The sequence below is a fragment of the Callithrix jacchus genome, chromosome 6, assembly GCF_049354715.1.
Source record: "Callithrix jacchus isolate 240 chromosome 6, calJac240_pri, whole genome shotgun sequence".
In the NCBI taxonomy this organism is placed as follows: domain Eukaryota; kingdom Metazoa; phylum Chordata; class Mammalia; order Primates; family Cebidae; genus Callithrix; species Callithrix jacchus.
This window is the reverse complement of record NC_133507.1, coordinates 69,386,636-69,405,827: the sequence shown is the minus strand read 5'-3', so window position 1 is coordinate 69,405,827 and position 19,192 is coordinate 69,386,636. Positions and strand designations below refer to the sequence as shown.

Sequence of the window (19,192 nt, the reverse complement as noted above, 5' to 3'; positions counted from 1 at the left end):
AAACAAGCATGATAAAAAGTCTCCCAGGAGAAATTAGGAGCTTCTGAGATCACATTACAGGGCTCCAAACGTGGTGATGGAAGTGACAACTCGTGATAGTTATATTTGCTCAAGTCACTTAACCTTGTCATGCCTTAGTAATATTCATCTGTAAAATGGGGTAATAGTAGTGCTTACCTTATAGGACTCACATAAGGATTAATGAAGCACTAACCACAGGGACAAATATTGGACAGGTGAAGGTTGTGTGTTTCTGCAACTACTGTTATGATGATGATGATGGTGCTTATTACTATTATTATTATTGGCCTGAATGAGGAATAAAAGTTAGCCAGGCAAAAGTAGGAGAAAGGAACAGCAGGATGAAACAGTCCAGAGGAAATGAAAAAATATATATGTGTAAAACCCTGAAGATCCAAAAGGTTGTGATGCTTCCAGATAGACAGAATTAGGGTCGGCAAAGAAGAAATAAACTAGACATCTCTAAAAGGAGGACCCTTCTGGATGCTTTCCAGAAGTTTTTCTTCTCACTCTTACCATTCTAAAAGCATTTCCCCTTGACTCTGCTTTTCTTTCCATATTATAATCTTTCTTTTCTTTTTTATAATTTTCTGCATTGTCCAAATGATCCCTGTAAGCACGCATTACTTTCATAATTAAAAAAAAATTTAAAGTGATCCCTTCATTCTTTCTCCCCCCATTAAAACCTAACTTCTGCCAAATTTGACTTTCATTCATTGACCTCTTGAGTCACTTCCCAATCACTTAACAATGCATTGCCACCATGCCAGCATCATGTTTCTCAAACACAGATCTGCTCTCTCATTACTATGCTGCAACATTTCATGGCCTACAAAACAACACCCAAGCTCCTCAGGAAAATCACCCAACTGACCCAGAACCTACATCTAATCTATCTTTCCCCTGTCATCTCCTACCACTCTTCTTACCCACTCTACTCCACAAGCATTCCCAGCCACACAGAACTTCTCACCAATTTCCTCAATCAAGCATATACTTTGGTGCCCCTCTAACTTAGCTCATGTTAGTTTTTATGCCAAGAGTGGCTTTCCAGCCTCCAGCTAACAAAATTCACTCCTCCTTCCCAACCCACTGAGTTTCAATGTCATCTCCTCTGTGAACGTTTCTCCTGTTTTCTCCACCTCTCTCCAAAACACAGCCCCTTGCAATGACCTCTATGTTTATCTCCTGCTTATACTGAGTTCAGTCAAAGTAGAAGTCATATCTACTTTACCTTTGTTGCTACATCCAGATCATAACTCAATAAATGTCTGTATTGCTATTGTTCAAATTAAGATAATAAAATGGCTGCTTAGAGGAAATCTCATGAGAGGTAGACTGTTTAAACTAGAAGATGCAAGGACAATACACTATTCCAATTATTTATTCTTTTTTTTTGTTTTTTGAGATGGAGTCTTGCTCTGTCACCAGGCTGGAGTGCAGTGGTGCAATCTTGGCTCACTGCAACCTCCGCCTCCTGGGTTCAAGCGATTGTTCTGCCTTGGCCTCCTGAGTAGGTGGGCCACAGGCACGTGCCATCATGTCCGGCTAATTTTTTTGTATTTTAAGTAGAGATGGGTTTCACCATGTTGGCCAGGATGGTTTCGATCTCTTGACCTCATTACTCTTTTCATGCAATGTTACATGAGTACTTGTTACCAAGTTAGCACATAGTTACTGACTGTTTACTATTTGTGCTAGGTACACAGTTGTGAACAAAATCCTAAAGATACTAAAGAAACACACAAATAAATGCATAGTTATAAAATGCAGTAGGTGCCATATAAAGAAAGAACAGGAGAACATAAAGGATGGCAACTTTAAGGTCCTGGGGTATCAAGTAGGGGCTCTCTAAGGAAGCAACAGTGACAATGCAAAGTGAAAGTGGAGGAGGAATTAACCATGTAAAGAATGTGAGAAAGAGCATCCCAAAAGAAGGAGAACATAATGGGAGGTCCTGAGGCAGGAAGGATCTGGGTGTGTGTATGGAAGGGAAGGCCTGGAACCCAGTGAAGAAGGGGAGTGGAGAGCCAACCTAGAGCTCCACTAAGGAGCTGGTTCTGTGAAAGAGCCTGCACTTTCTTGTAAAAGCACCTGTAAGTCATTAAGGGTTTTGGGCAGTGGGAGTGGGGTCCAGACAGTGACAGGATCAGATTAACATTTTAAAAATATCACCATGAAATGAGCCATTGAAATTTCTTTTAGGTATAATTACTAGTGAGATGGGAAAGTTCTCCATTTATTTGATTTTTCAGTACATTTAGAATTATAATTATTCCAACATCCAACAGTAAATATTATATTCATCAGTGAAGTATTTATCTCTGATCATTCTTAAAAGTTAAACTCAAACTACTTCTGTAGCTGTTTCTCTGTTTCTCTGAATAGTATACTCCAGGTATACAAAGTTATGGAGCAGATCCTGGTTCCCAGAATGCCACATTTTACATGCCATCAAATGGTTTAATCAGAGCTATCATTCCAAAAAGTTTAAAGCCTCTTGTCAAGATAAAGACTGATATCTGATGTTGACAGAAACTAAAATTTTTCATTTTTACTTCAGTTGAAAACCTGGCCTTTTCTACCTGAGCTGATGCTTTATAAATGGCGATGTAAGACACAGTACAGGCTGTTATTTTTGTTTGTTTAGAAATGTCACAGTCCTTCTCTCTGTTGCAAACAAATTTGCTCGTTACAATTATGTCACAAAAAGTAGATAACATGCAGTATCATTTTTTAAGAATATTCTTGTGACATTTTGTTAAACCAAGAGAAATGTTACAACTAGAATGGGTGAGAGCAAAGAAGAAGAGAAATATAATTGCAGACTGAACAAAAACGAAGAGAAACACATTTGCACACCTCAGTTTATTAACTGTAGCTGGCAAGCCATCATGCTGCATGGATACTATTTACTGCTTGGGAGGAAAATTGTGAATCTGCATGGAGAGGACACCAAAGGAATATCCAAGCCAAGAAAAGAAAGAAAATGGAGAAAAAATTATGACCATCACATACAATGTAATATCAACTCCTTTCCCAGGCTTTTCACAGGCAGTGATTGACGCATTATAAAAGCAACGTTTGGGTAATCAATGAAAGAAAAAGAAACATAGATCAAACAGGAGAGTAGAGAGCAAGAAACTACAAGCAATGTGAAAAGAGTAAGACCTAACAATTTCAGGAAAAAAAGGACCAACTTAAAGAGGCAAAATAGTAGTTGTAATATTGATAATATCTCCACCAATAATAAAACTTCATGTATTGAGGACACACTACATGTTAGGTACTGTGCTAAGTGCTTTCCATGGTTTGTCTGATTTAAACCTCTTGCCAGCTCTAGGGTGAGTCATATTTTTCTTTCCATTGGAAAGATGACGAAATTGCTGTTAAATCCAATGTCAGGAAGCTAGAAGGTGTATGTAAGGTCATCTGACCGGCACTTTTGCAAAGGAATTCCAGGTAAGTTTTTTGGTATTATTTTTAATATAGATAACTAAGGCTTAAATAAAATACAGTATAGATTGTTACCTTACTACATTTAGTGGAAGGTTTTCTAAGCCATATTGTAGATTTTCCTTCTCTTCTAAGCACAATGCCTTGAGCATAAAGTTCTCTTACTAATTCACAGTAGACTGAGCATAATTTAAACGTAAGCTATCATACTGTACTGTAAGACAGCCTCCAAGCTGCTAAGATATGTAAGGACCACTTGTTCCTTCACCACATGGAAGCAGAATGCTCTTCTGAGCTGTTCCTGTTTCTTATATTTTGACTGTCTTTTGTTTCCTCACTGCCAAGCGGTCCACTCTCCACCAGCAATCTGCCCTCCCCTTCTTCCGATCTGGCTTCTTCTCCAACCTCCCCTTGAGCCACCCATTGCCGACTGAATTCCAATCAGTTCAATTCAATACATTTTTCACAAAGTCTACTTTGACCTGTACTTGTTCTCTGTGAGCTATTTTATCAACAGTCATAGTAGAGATATTGTGCCAAACCAAAACAAACAACAACAACAACAACCTGGCACTTCTTTTCCAGTAAACCTCAGCTAGCCAGATATGAGGGACTTTGTGTATCTTACCAGAGGCTGAAAAGATTGACAAACCTGTGAGTTAGCAGTAGTATCCTCATTTTAAAAGGAGTAAACTGAGGCTCAGAAATGTTAAGGAACTCACTTAGGCTCCCATAGCTGGTAAGTAGTAGAGCTGAAATTTGAACATGGTCTTTCTAATGGCTAAGTTTCACTGCCATAAATGGGGTGGGAGAAGGGAAACAGCCATTTCTTGACAAACTAATGGCTTCAAGAAATAGCTACAATTTGCTTTAGGTATTTGCTGTATGGTAAGTATTAGATAACATTACAGATTCATATTGAAATGATAACACCATGAAAGATGATCTTACAATTTTATAAGGATTCAGAACACAGACCAGATATTGCTTAATAGGCAACATACAATATAGGATCAGCTGGGCAGGGCTGCCTACACACTAACAGGTGCCAGCCTAAATGTAGCACTTTCACAATCATGTGACCTTCTTGGCAATTTTCTGGCATTCTCGGATGAGGCTCACCACTTTGGAGGCAGATTATTGTGTGAGGGTAAAACAAATATGCAAAAAATAAAGGTTTCTCTGACTCATAATTTTTTAAAATTATTTTTGGGGTTCTTGGTTTGTGAGTTCGTTTTTGTTTTTGTTTTTTTTTTGAGACCGTGTGTCACTGTGTCACCCAGGCTGAGTGGTATGATCATTGTTCACTGCAGCCTTGACCTCCTGGGCCCTGGTGATCCTCCCACTCCAGCCTCCTGAGTAGCTGGGTCCACAGCTTCTCACCAGCACTCCCAGCTAATATTTTTATTTTTCATAGAGACAGAATCTCGCTTTGTTGCCCAGGCTGGTCTTGAACTCCTGGCCTCAAGTGATCATCCTGTCTGGGTTTCCTAAAGCGCTGGGATTACAGGCACCAGCCATGGAACCTGAACTAAAACTGTCAATATCTAAAAAGTGGATCCAGAAACTTGCCATGGAAACTATTTTCAATGTCAAATTACACTTAAAAGCATTTTCTTCCCAATTTACTTGTATTTAAAGTCATGTAAATCTTTACACGGGATAGAGAGGTCTTCATATGGCAACCACACTCCACGAAACTTCCTCAGATCTGTAGTAAAAATCGTTAGTCACATCTTGGGTTCCTAGGTGTCAAAAAACACTAACTAAAAAGAAATCTCCAGGCCAGGCACGATGGCTCACACCTGTAATCCCAGCACTTTGGGAGGCCAAGGAGGGTGGATCACCTGAGGTCAGGAATTCGAGACCAGTCTGACCAACATGGTAAAACCCTGTCTCTACTAATAATACAAAAATTAGCACACCTATAATCCCAGTTACTCTGGAGGCTGAAACAGTAAAATCACTTGAACTGGAGAGGTGAAGGGTGCAGTGAACTGAGATAGTGCCATTGCACTCCAGCCTGGGCAACAAGAGGGAAACTGCATCTCATATATATGTATGTATATATATCCAAAGTAACTTTTAAAACACGAAGGCCAATAATATATACTACATGCACAGAGTTGTGTAGAAATGGCTTACTGGATGGGACAGGCCTTACACTGCATTCACTTTAGAGGTGCCCAGCCTTTATGTGCTGCTTTGACTTTTCTGTAGCCACAAATATGAAGTGCCTGAGCAAAAATTTCATGAGCTAAAACAGTTCATTAGTTCAGGCAGCACCTTTAGGGTACTGTTTTGGAGAAAAGACCTAATACCCATCATACAGTCTAATCATTTTTTGTGATGCAATTATGTTTTGAGATTGTTTGGGCTAGGGTCAGTCTGTATTTATGCTCCAAATAATCCTGTTAATAGATGATTTCCATTCATGTAAATTCATGCTTTATTTGTCTCATTTCTAGCACTGGCATATTTATTCCTACTTCCCATAAGTATCTACTATTTAGAGAAAACACTGGGTGGCTTCCCAAGAACGTGACATTTAATGTGATGTTAGAAAAATAAACAGGACACCACACAAAGTACTATCATTCTTTCTGCTTCTAACATTTACATTTAAAATGCTTTTACTTGATCCTCCATGATCTTTTTAATAGCACAAATTCTTAAGAGACTAAATATATTTGGGGGGAACTTTTAAGTCCTTAATTCTTAATAGCATATTTCAAATAACTGAAAATGATGCATATGTTAATCATTTAAAATTTCAAACAGAAGTATAAACCAACATAATCATTAAGTTTCTGACCTACTTAAAAAACATTTTCCTCTTTCCCCTCTACATTTATCATGATTAACTGTTGACCAAAATCATGTATTATTTCACATGTTATATGGTTAATCTTACTGGCTCCAGTGACCAGGGGGTATTTGATGAGCAAAGTTCTCAATAAATAATTTACTCTACTTTTCCATTACTGGAAAAGTAATGTTTCACAATAGGGTCTGACATTAGTACTCGAAGCATAGCCACTGATTTACTAAATAGATGATCTAAGGTCTAATGCACATATCTTCTTTCTAAGAGATGAGTTTGTCAATACTGATTGAACCCAATGTGCACAAAAGTATATATTAGGACACAGGAACTTCCTCTAAACACCACTTTACTTCAAGCCTAAACCTGCCGAGCCATGGGAAGATGTATGGCTTTTTCTACACCAGCTTCATTAATTGAGGAAAATTCTTAATTACAATCTAACACACAATTCAATCCATTAACCTTGTGGATAAGTTAAAACTAACCTCTGGGCCCACAGAAGGTAGATGCTCCCTGAAGCAGGTGACGGCTCCACTCCTCCCCCAATGGTTGTCCTTATCCAAAGCAATGCAGTCAAGGTGAATGCCCTGCTTCTGATCATAACTTTGAAGAGTTATCTGCTTTTTGCTTTCTGTGGGAAATAGGAAGTCGAGGCCATTCAATGACTCTGAAAGGTACCAAGTCAGAGGAGCAGGAGGAGAAGGAGGTGGTGACCATCCTGGGTGCCTTCACCACTCAGCATGTCACCATCAGGTAAGGAAATCAACATAGATCACACACACACAGATACACACACACACCCCCTCAATCCAGGGGCTTTTCAGATGACAATATATTTAATCTCGGCAACAGCTCTGCAAAGTCAGCATTGTTTCCCCAGTTTTGCAGATAAGGACACTGTGATTCAGAGAGACTAGCAGTCTCACGGAAAGTCACGTAGGACAATTGTGGTATGACCACAGGTCAATGGGGTGTGACCACAGGTTATCAGCTAGCTAGTTACCAGGGGAAGAGAATCCTGGCTCTGCCGCTACACAAGAGTGCCTGTTTCCTTTTCTAACACAGGCCATCAGAAAATCTGTTGCTTTGTTGCAATTTCCTCTTTGGCTATTTTGCTTCTTTTTAATGATGCCCTTGACTCAATTTACTCTGATTTCACTAATATATCTTATTCTGATTTCACTAATACAACAACTACATTGACTTGTGAGGTAGGGAGAAAGGAGGTGTGTGTTCTCCCTGGTCCCTAAGCTCTGAGGGAATGTCCATGCCCCAACCTCCCTTTTTCTATGACCTTGTGAGTTTTCTTTGAAAGACATATAGCATCCTCTTGTCCTCTCTGTTCTTCATCTAGTCTACAATAATAAGAGTTAAATGAGCAACAAAACTTAATATTATCCCTCTTAGAAAATGTGCTCTTGCTGGGCATAATGGTTCATGCCTATAATCCCAATACTTTGGGAGGCTAAGGCTGTTGGGGGGGGTCACTTGAAGCCAGTAGTTTGAGACCAGCCTGGGCAACACAGCAAGACCCCATCTCTTAAAAATATTATCCAGGCATGGTGGTGCATGCCTCTTGTCCCAGCCACTCAAAGGTGGGAGGATCACTTGAGCTCAGGAGTTCAAGGCTGCAGTGAGCTATGATTGTGCCAGTGTATTTCAGCCTAGGCAACAGAGCAAGATCCCAACTAAAAAAAAAAAAGAAAAAGAAAAGAAAATGTCTCTTTTTAAAAATCAATAATAATTCTCTGATGAAAACAATACAGTGAAAATGGTGGCATTTCAAGCATTTGAGTGAGAGGCAGGGTGACTGTGGCCTTGCCTGAAGTTCTAGAACTTTCTTCACTCCAATTCAAATAAGTGGAGGGACCTTTCGTTTCATTGTAAAGTCAGCTCAACAGTCACTGAGAGCCAGAGCCTGCACCTTTATCAGCTCTGGAAGGAAAGCATGGTGGCTGGTCCGGCTTTGGGAGCACTACAGATCACAGCGTGTGCGCAGGCCTGCAAAGTCTGCAGATGGCACCTCAGCCGGGCTCACACCCATCACTGCCATACACTGCTGTCTTCCTCCTTGTGTTACAGCCTCCATTTTCACTGCTCTATACTCCATTAGGCTCACACAAGTATTTGCCTACAGCAAACAACTCAGTAATTCTTCACAAATACAAATTTCCAATAGAAAATAATACAAAGAGAGAGTCTCGTTTCCCTTGGATCTGCTGGTTATTTTCTTTTAGGCATGAGCCATTGAAGTGGCCATTTGCTTCGTTATAAAACAATTCTCTCAGGCTTGTAGACAATCAAATAGAATCATTATTGCCATCCTCTTGATTTAATAATTTCAATCAATATTCAGCTTTCTATGACCATGGAAGGCAAGCGGAAGAGCAGACCGCCCTGAACAACAGAAGCACAGGAGTTACTACTATTGTTTCAGCTAGGGGGTGCCTCACAGGCTCTTCCCCACCAATTGGTTTTTCAGGTTCTCCTTTGCTTAGCTCAATGAACCCAAACTTGGACGTGTATCAGATTCACCCAGGGGGAGGGTATTCAAGTGACCTAACAGCCTGTTGTGTTGTGAGAAAAACCAATCTGTCTTGTGCTATTTACCACAGATAACTGGCAAGTGGACCCTCAAGCATTTGACCGTGCTTATATTTACTGAGTTCACAAATGTGCTAAGTACTATAACAAACTAACAAGGACATAATGCGTTCCCTCTGCTTTGTGTCATGCCTTTTGCCCAAGATTTCTAGGTAGCGGCCCTGAGCAGACCTTCTCTTGACTTATAATGTTAATATATGGCACCAGTCAAATTGGGACAGAAAAGGAAGGGGCTGAAGAAAAGGAGAAAATGTGCTATTTTGTTGAAAAAGGGCAGTGAGTGGTATGTAGGTGGAAAACTTTAAAACTAGGTGGTTTTTGAGATTCTAGTACTGGTAAGTAGAAATAATACTCTCAACAAGAAAAATATTTGGCAAGAGAAAAAGAGACTTTAGGAAAAGATATGGAGTATCATATTAGGCAAGATCATTTCTAAACTTAGATGAACATTTCAGTTGAAGAATGAAACCCCAAATGAATGGAAGAGATGGGAAGTGAGAAGGCAATCTAACATTTGTTATTTACAGTATACACGAAAGGAAAAACATAGTAAGGAAATGGGTGCTTCCTGCAGAACTGAGAAGAAAATGGACCCCACGGTCAGGAGAAGAAGAAAGAAAAAATAATGTTATCCATAAAATCAGTCAGATGCTTTCTTCCCCCTTCTGACAAAAGCAGGGGTTTCATTTCTGCTAAAAGTAGTTTTCACATAAAAGAAATAATATCTGTTCTAGAAAAAAGAGGTTCAAAAAGATGTTCAGATTGGTCGGGATGGTTAATCCAATCACTGTAAAAGCTGATTCTTACTCACTTAAGCTATTTAATATAGAACCTTTTAGTGATATCTACTTTGGTTTTATAATATGCCTCTCAAAAAACACCAATTTAGGCTGATACAAGACTAAGTATTTAGGGCTGAAAATGATAATGATGTAGTATTTTCAACTGGGATTATAAGCAGGAGAGTGAGTCACTGCCCCTTTCAGAATGAGATGCACTAAAGTGAGTTCAACAGCAACTTCAGGGCCGGGAATGGCAGCTCACGCCTGTAATCCCAGCACTTTGGGAGGCTGAAGCAGGTGGCTCATCTGAGGTCAGGTGTTCAAGACCAGCTCGGCTAACATGGCAAAACCCTGTCTCTACTGAAAATACAAAAATTAGCCAGGCGTGGTGGTGGGTGCCTGTAATCGCAACTACTTAGGAGGCTGAGGCAGAATTGCTTGAACCTGGGAGGCAAAGGTTGCAGTGAGCCAAGATCATGCCATTGCATACCAGCCTGGTTGACAAGAGTGAAACTCCATCTCAAAAACATAAACAAAAATAAAAACAAAAAAACCCAGCAACTTCAATGAAGAAACAAATGGCTATTCCTTTTTTTTCATTCACAAGTGTTTTGTTTTTTATGTGGTCTGTCTTTCTCTATGGTTATGAAAAGGAATTTGGATTTTGTGAAATTAAATGCAGGTAAGCCACCTACCATGAACTTAAGAAAACACATGCACACAAAACACTGTCTATTTTACTAAATGTCAAAGCCTTTTAAAAGAAGTATGGAGCAAAAGTGCTCTCCTGTATGCCAGTGGAAGGATATATCAAGACATCCCCTTCAGGAAACATGCACCATGCCACACCATGACTCCCCACTCCACTTGCAGACACATGTCTCAGAGAATCTACTGCACGTGCGCACACAGAGACCCATACAAGGATGGGAATTGTGACATATCTGTAAGTGGAAAAACCAGCAAGTTGTTTACATATGCATCAAAAAGTGAACAGTTAAACAAATTACAATATAGTTTAAAAACAAGTTACTAAGCAATAAAATGAATAATCAACAGACATTTCTCAAAAACAATGCTGCATGAAGAAAACTGCAGAAGGATACATAGATTATGACATCATAAATGTAGATTAAAAACAAAATACAGTTGTAAATATTTTTTGTTAGCATACAAAAATGTAGAAAAAGTGTGCATATTAAGAGTAGACTTGACCGCGGTGGCTCATGCCTGTAATCCCAGCACTTTGGTAGGCCAAGGCTGGTGGGTCATCTGAGGTTGGGCATTCAAGACTAGCCTGACCAACATGGAGAAATCCCATCTCTACTAAAAATATAAAATTAGCCAGGCACAGTGGCACATGCCTGTAATCCTAGCTACTTGGGAGGCTGAGGCAGGAGAATTGCTTGAACCTGAGAGGCAGAGGTCGCAATGAGCTGAGATCATGCCATTACACTCCAGCCTGGGCAACAAGAGTGAAACTATATCTCAAAAAAGGCAGGCAATATTTTGTTTCTTTTATTAAAAAGAAAAAAGGAGGTAAAGCATATGGTCAATACTGTAATCTTTTAATACTATCAGGTGGATATATTGGTATCTTTTATATTGTCCTGAGCAGCTTTTTGAATATTAAGTTAACTTTCTAAAAATTACGTAGCTTTCAATATTTTCTATTTAAAAGTCACACATTTTCTTGAGTTCATTCAATTGCCCATTTACTTATGCATCTGACAAATATTTGTTGAGCATATCATTAATCCTAGGATGTGAAGAGTAAGAAAATCCCCTTGCCCTTGCAAGACCCACACAAAATGGACTAATTCCTATTCAAGAATCCTGTTATATTCCACAATGTAGGTTTCTGCACACAGTAAGGAAGGATTTCCACCACTAGGTTTAGTATTTTCCAAGAATAATTGCAATGGGTTATTTACAGAATAGCATGTTACTTTAGTTCCATAAATAAAATGGTCAATATTTATCTTTGTCTTCTTGTCAAGAGTTTTTATTAAAGGGCATCTAAGCAAATGAATCTTGAAGATGTTTCAAAGTGAGTTATTATCAAATAATCACAGTGACAAAAAGTCAAATAAGCTAATCTTTCTTTGAAGGTTTTCCAAAGAGACAGATTAATTGGCCAACCTGTCACTATTAATGGCAAAAGCATGTGATATGGTGTAACTTGTATTTGGCATAGTCATTACGATAGTACTTCCAACATCTTATGGCTTAATTCTTTAGTCATTCTAGAGTATGTGTTTGGTCCATCCTTATCTTTAAGGCAGGCACCAATAGTCTTTGCATAACAAATATCAACAACTATACTGAACAACAAAAAAAAATCAAACAGTCCTCGATATTGTTGGCTAACTCTAACATTATTACTCCTGCCCAACTCAATCCTACATTTTTCATTCAAATTTTTTATTTGATAAAAGAAGCCCCACTGTTTTGATCATCACATGTCAGCCTTCAGGCTTGCAGGCTACCCTAAGTATCTCTTACTCTCAGAGAAGTACTCCAGATCTTACTCAAGTAAGAAAAGGTCAGACACTAACCAGATTACAACCAGTCTCAGGAGTCAGGAATCCCAGCATCAAATCATTAAAGCAGGCTTGGCAGAGTAACCAAGCCGGAGGACTGCAAGGCAGAATCATCTCTTCTCTCTAGTGACTTCTCCTGAGTGTTCTCATCAGTTACCAAAGCTCACGGCAGAGCTCATCAGATTACAAAACTGATTTGGTTCATCTAAGCCTATGCTTGGGTCTGATTATGAGACAGGCAACAAAACTCTAGGTAAACAAGGGGATTTGGCAGAGCTACACCCTCCCGACACCACATACCACACATACACACACACGTGTGCACACACACGCTTACATTTCTAGAATTTCAATCTTAACATAGTAGTTATGAATGTCATCTAACTTCCACAAAGCCTCCCAGTCATGATAATTCTAACGCTTATCAGAAAAGTGTTTATTATTTTAAAATGTATTTGTGTATGACTATCATATGGAATATACACACACAAAGTGTTTTACTGTACTTTTATTGCAATTTATTACCATCTCAAATGAGTTACATTGTGTCTGTCAATCATGCCTATGAAAACCAAAGCTCCTAAAATCATTCTTTTATGACATTAAATGTATTCAATAAATTATATGGTACTGATACATTCTACAGATTCCTCAGAATATAACAAAATATAAATATAAAATATTGTTTGCTTTCAATTGATGCTTTGCCAAACTCTAGTTAAAGAGTAAAAAACCCTCTAAATTAGACAGCCATGTGAAAATGAGACACCAAGCAGATGTCAGGCTAATTTTAAGATTTTTAAATTTGAAAATTGGAACAGTGAAGTCCTCAGCTTTTGTTTTTATCTAAAATACTCATTTCTCAAAATGTTAACACAGTAACAGAAAGCCAAGATGTATACAACACACACAAAAACAAAACAAAACGAAATTCCTGTAATCCCAGCACTTTGGGAGGCCGAGGCAGGCAGATCACGAGGTCAAGAGATTGAGACCATCCTGGCCAACACAGTGAAACCCCATCTCTACTAAAAATACAGAAAAATTAGCCAGGCGTGGTGGCACGCGCCTGTGGTTCCAGCTACTTGGTAGGTTGAGGGGGAAGAATCGCTTGAACCCAGGAGGCAGAGGTTGCAGTGAGCCGAGATTGCACCACTGCACTCCAGCCTGGTGACAGAGTAAGACTCCGTCTCAAAAAAACAAAATTGAAGCCCAAATCTCAAGTTCCAGAACCCACACCTATGATGCCATCATTTACAGTATCTGCTTTTAGGTGGCTTCTTTATTGTTTTGATCTCTATTGCGGATAAGTCACTTAAATGAACCTAAAAGGAAAGAAAGCAAAACAAAAACCAAAAGCTAGGTGCAGCGCTGCTTCAGGGAAGTAGTGTGGTCAAATGAAAACAGTTTGACTTTGAAGTGTGACAGAGGTTTCGAATCCTGGCTCAACTTTTTACCAGCCATATGGCCTTGGGCAATTGCTTTACCTCCGTGAACCTCAGTCTCCTCTTATGTAAAATGGGATAATAATTATTTGCTATAGGTTGTTGATAAAATAATTTCATAAGGTACCCTACAATAGTAGGTAATAAATAAATGTTAATAATTTCTCTTCCTCTTGTCTCTTCCCAAAGAAGAAGAGAATTACCCAGGGAGAGAGCATTAGGAAAGTGTGAGCAGCACTATGGAAGGAGAGAAATGCATAGAATGACACCCAGTGAAGACCAGAACTCAGGAGGACATTCTAGTTGGCACATGATAGCAAAAAGATGGGCGTTCCTGCAGATCATATGGGGAAAAAAAGGAAAAAAAAAAGATGGGCGAGGATCAATTGCTGTGAGGAATGTGAAAGGAATGCAGCTGACCACTAAGTGTATAAAGTGAAAGTCTAGACACAAAGGAGAAGAAAAGTCATTTAGTGACAGCCAGATGAGATGAACCAGGACTTCTGATTAAACACCACTTGGATTTCTAGTCTTATCACTTAAGTGCCATCTCTAAACCTTGCACACAGCAAGGGACAGTGATGCAAGAAACTACAGCTGACTTTGTTTCCCAAGCGCCAGAGAGGTTTAGCAGAAATAACACTGTGAAGACCTGGTCATCTAGACTTACCCATAATTTTGAATTCATGAGAGCACCACAACCATCTTCTGTACAAAATAAGCTTTCTGTTCCCACTGGCAGCCAACAAGGCAAAACCTGTCTGGGCTTTCAAATGTCATGGATCAGATGGATATATGGCAACATAAATAAGTTTTCATCCGCTCTAAATTGCCATCAACTGTAGGATACACTATTAATCTATGTACCATTAATAAATTTTTTAAATACTCCAAAATGAAGAGTCTGATAGAAGACTGCTACAGAAAACTGAGACACCAAAGGGTCACATTTTCTGGGGAAGTACAAACAAAAAATAAACTTTTCACACTGAAAGAAACAGCAAGTAGACCTGCATGTCTCAAGCTTGGAATCAGCTGAAGAAAAAAATAAAATCTCCTCTGAGAATGCAAACTACCAACTGGTACTGCATCCACACAACCAGTGTGATTCAAGAAAATCTCAAGCAGAGAATTTAAGATCAAAAGGTCTCAGATTGATAGTGTCCCTCGATGGCTATCACAAGCAAACACAATCTCCTCTGGAAGAACTTGACTCTAATCCAGGCTGATGACCCATTGAAACATGCAATCAAATATAAGATGCACCCCAATTTCAGGGATGCTAAAGAATGGGGAGGAAATGTGTACATTACAATTAAAAAATATATAGTAGCCATTTTCTTAAAAGAACAAGGTTATACTATATATGGGTCTGAGTCTCTCAACAAATGTTTATTAGTGGGTAACCACTACATGAGTAACAAAGGTTTCAAAGCAATTGGAGGCACGACCCCTGCTCACCCGTGGCTCATTAACAGTATCTCTAAGAACACAGATTCATGTTTCTATCTGATTTAGTTTTGGACTGTTTTGCCAATGTGCTTATAGTACAGTTACAAAATTGGGACAGGTAAATGCACCCTGCCCCAATCTTGAGTAGGCTTTTTTACCACCTAGCATAGAAAGTATGTCTATGAAAAGTCAGCTTTAATGTAAGTAAACTTATTTTCATTCCTTCAATTTCAACAAAAAACACAAGTTATTTTCTGATTATTTTGATTAGTTTTCACTCAAACTATTAATAGCATTATGTGCAGCATGTGGGATATGTACATTTGATCATTTGGTTAAAATGTAGAGATTAAGTAGATATGACTAACTTCTATTTGGGGCAGGAAAGTCTGAGGTAACTTCATCTTTAAGGCTTAAAAAAAAACCCTATAATGTAAGACATCATTAAAGTAATTTGTATCCATTAATTCGACTTTGAAAAGTGAGCATATATTTTGGTGAAGAGATTCAAACTCTTGCATGAAAATATGTATTGGGGTTAGCTAAATAACAGCTCACAGAAAATATTACTACTTAGCATTAGTTTTGCCTTTTTACCCATGGATAGAGTTACCTGTTTTACAAATATTACATATACTTATACCAAAACCCACCCCCAGAGGACCCTTCAACACAGTCTCTAATGCCATTTCCTGGGAAATGTTCTATTACCATCATCTGAAAGAATACAGGTTTCTCCTCCAAAGACAGAGCCACTTGGATTCATGCCTTTCTACTTTTCTTGGAATGCCCTCATCCTTGCCTTGGGTCCTGGTAACTGTTTACAAGAAAACACAAAGAGAATCTCAGTGAATAAACTATATACAAATTAGACATATCATAGATACCCTCTCAAATTCCACATGGTCTGGCTCATGTTTACACATTAAATCATTCTTTCATGGCATTTGCAATCTCTTTTCTGAGTTCAACCTCATTTTTAACCTTAGCTCAAACCAGAATCCTGTCTTCTTTGCCAGAGATGCAGGACAGGACCCAGAGCTTCTCGCCTGGTGCTGTTTCTCATCTCTTTGGTTCTTGTTACCACCCAGCCCTGACTCCAGGCTTCCCTGGAGTCTGCCCACACAGAGTGCTTCAGGGCCTTGAGAGCTTCCAGCCATTCTCTAAATGTGTTATTTCTCTAGTGGGTTCTAGTTTCTTCTCAGTTGGCTAACACTGGCAGAATCACTATCCAAAAGTTTCTAGCTTTTTGTTCCCACCTCTCCATAGACCCTTTTCCTCAGGGAGTCACTCACTACCCTCTGCATTTCTATCCAGACCTTCTGTTTCCTCTCAGGACTTTATTGGTATCATGTAACTAACTCTCACACAAGCATATCAACTCAGAAATTATTCTGGGGATGAACACGAAGAATTGCCATGAGATAACATATAGAATTACAGGGAAGACTCATTTTGGAATACAGATTTCAAAAAAACTAAATTAAAATAAAGGGGACAAAAACTTGACCTTGTAGTGAACAGACAGAACAATGAAAATCAGGGTGGGGGGGGCTAGAAATTTCTGGGAGGAGGAATGCTAAAGAAGATTCTTAATAAAAGATGCTTGGCCTGCACTGGCAACATCTGAAGCCTAATGCTGATAACTAGGATTTCATTGAGTATGGTACTCCAGAGCCAAGACAGTAAAACTGCACAGATGTATTTTTAAACTCATGAGGCTGTTGTGCGTGTGTACATGTAAAAGAAAAACAAATGCAAGCTGATGTTATACTTGGAATAGGTCCACATCACACTCCCCAAATATTATTCTGTACACCCAATTTATTTTTACTTCCTAGCATACATTAATTATCTGCATCACAGAGGTTTTCGATTGTCAGTATAAAACAATGACAGTATTTCCCACAGTGCATAGGTATTTTCCTGATTATATGAAATAGTAAAATATTTACAAATTAAATTTATTATATTTATCAACCATATCAATTTGTTGTCTTCTTCCTTTTTCTATTACTTACTCTGACATAAAATACGTTCATACTTAACTGTGCTTTATATTTTAACAATAATGATTTCCATACGTATAAGTTTTCTAGAACAATGTCCATCACATGGTAAATATTTAATAAATGTTACCTGTAATCATTATCATTATAATCATTGTTATTGTTGTTAATAACAATGGTTATATGAATTCTAATTATAACATATTCTATACCTGCCAGGAAATTCCTACAGCTGTGCAGGATGGATGTTGCCTCATCCACAGAACTTTTTTTAATCTTTCCTGGACAGAAGTTAGGTGTATTTCTCTAGTTTTTCTGTAGATCTCTCTCCTGATACCATCTATGGCCCTCATCTTAGATTGTTAATATCTATTTACTATATTATATTTCCTCTATCAGATTGTACTGTACTCTCTCTCAGAGTGGGAGTATGTCCAACCTATGAATCCTCCATATGCCTAGTTAAGAATATTTGTGCAATGAATGTCATTATGTGAGAAAATGTAACAGGAAGCCAACATGATGTTGGAACTGAACTTGCCTTCAGTTCCAAGAATGGTCTCTCTCCGACTCATGTCTTGTTATTTCAACATTTTTATACAGCATTGGAAAGCAATTGTCCATGATGAAAGCTTCGCATCTGCATATAACACCCTACCGTTTCATTGCACTGACATACTGAGCTGATGGGGATAAGCTTTTGAAAAAGTGCGTCAGAAAAGTGACAGATGATCTTCAATGTCCCTAGGTAAGACTCAGCCCACTAAACTATCAGTTCTAACTGGAACCATTTGGGAGCCGTTTTGGACAGTTCCTTAAAGGTCGGAGTCCAATATGAACCATAACTCAAAAAGGCAATGAATGCTGGGCGGGGAAATAAAAGTTATTTATTGGAAATAAAACTGAAAACATAATGCTTCTATGTACAAAATTCAGGGGCATGTAAATTGGTCAGTCAAGCAGGTTGTAATAATTGCCCTTTGAAAACAACGAAATGGCAAACTACTAAAATGATTCAAGGAATACAGACATTTCTATGTAAGTATACTTATTAAAACTAGGAGTCTCTAATCTGAAAAAAGAATTAATTTAAAGGAGATATTTTTAAGTTTATAAAGTCAAAACTAAATTTATTCATCAACTTATTGAAAAATTAGGAATAGAGGGAAAAGTTTGAAATACCTATTTCAGGGGAGAGAGAAGCCAGTACTACTTCACAAATACGTGTGAATCACATTGCTGGGTTGTTTAAGGAATATTTGGAGGAACTGGTTGATCTCTCACAACTCACAACTTGTACTCCAAAAACTCCTTCCCTCATTTCCAAAAGTAGACACAAAACCATGTTTGGGAAATGCTTTGGTCTAACTCAAATATAACCTTTCATCCATTATAATTATAAGTAGAGGCCCACCAGGTACTACAAGAAGTGAGGAGAAGGATTTATACTATGAGAGAAAGTAAAGGACAAAAAGTTGTTTATGTTGAGGGCTCTAAACTACAAGTTTCAGGCCAGGGTTAGAGGGAGGCAAACATTTCATTTCTTCTTGAAAAATTACATTTTAGGATATGTTTTGATATTTTGAGGTACTCTAGCACTTGATCATTCAAGTATGTAAATCTTCCATTTATCAGGCTGACAGTCTTTTATTTATGTTTTTGCTATACAACAGGTAAATTTGTATGAAGCAGTTAAATCCTCTCTAGAAACATGCTTAATAAATTCCTAAATTTCAGACAACAGACTAGAAAATAGAAGCAAAAACAGCTGGCATCACTGGCTTCGGTGACCTAAATTGAGCTCAAATCTTCCTCCCCGTTTTGAGTCAGGCATTTCTGTGTCAGTTGACATAACTATATTTTATTTTGGTGTCGATGTAAACTATTTCTCAGAATTATAAAGCCAAACATTTCTGGGAAACAGGCAGAAAAACAAAACTTCAGGGAAAACCCCATACCTAGATTAAAAATATATATATTTGTATCTCTGAGTGATAGAACTATAAATCAATTTCTTAAATATTTCTATTTTCCTCAAGAAAAAAACTGCTTC

At 38.3% G+C, this 19,192-nt stretch overlaps 1 protein-coding gene across 12 annotated transcripts in view; it reads right to left on the bottom strand.

Moving 5' to 3' along the window:
• The window catches only part of RBMS1 (RNA binding motif single stranded interacting protein 1), a 215,968-nt gene that overhangs the window by 176,732 nt on the left and 20,044 nt on the right, over positions 1 to 19,192 (bottom strand). For 4 of the 12 annotated variants that reach the window (XM_017973443.5, XM_078327565.1, XM_078327564.1 and 1 more), the window contains exon 2: positions 15,842 to 15,947. The exons of the other annotated variants lie outside the window; for them this stretch is intronic. In XM_017973443.5, coding sequence (XP_017828932.1) covers positions 15,842 to 15,847 — 6 coding nt within the window. In that variant the 5' untranslated portion in view covers positions 15,848 to 15,947. The remainder of the gene's footprint in view (positions 1 to 15,841; positions 15,948 to 19,192) is intronic. 12 annotated transcript variants of the gene reach the window in all.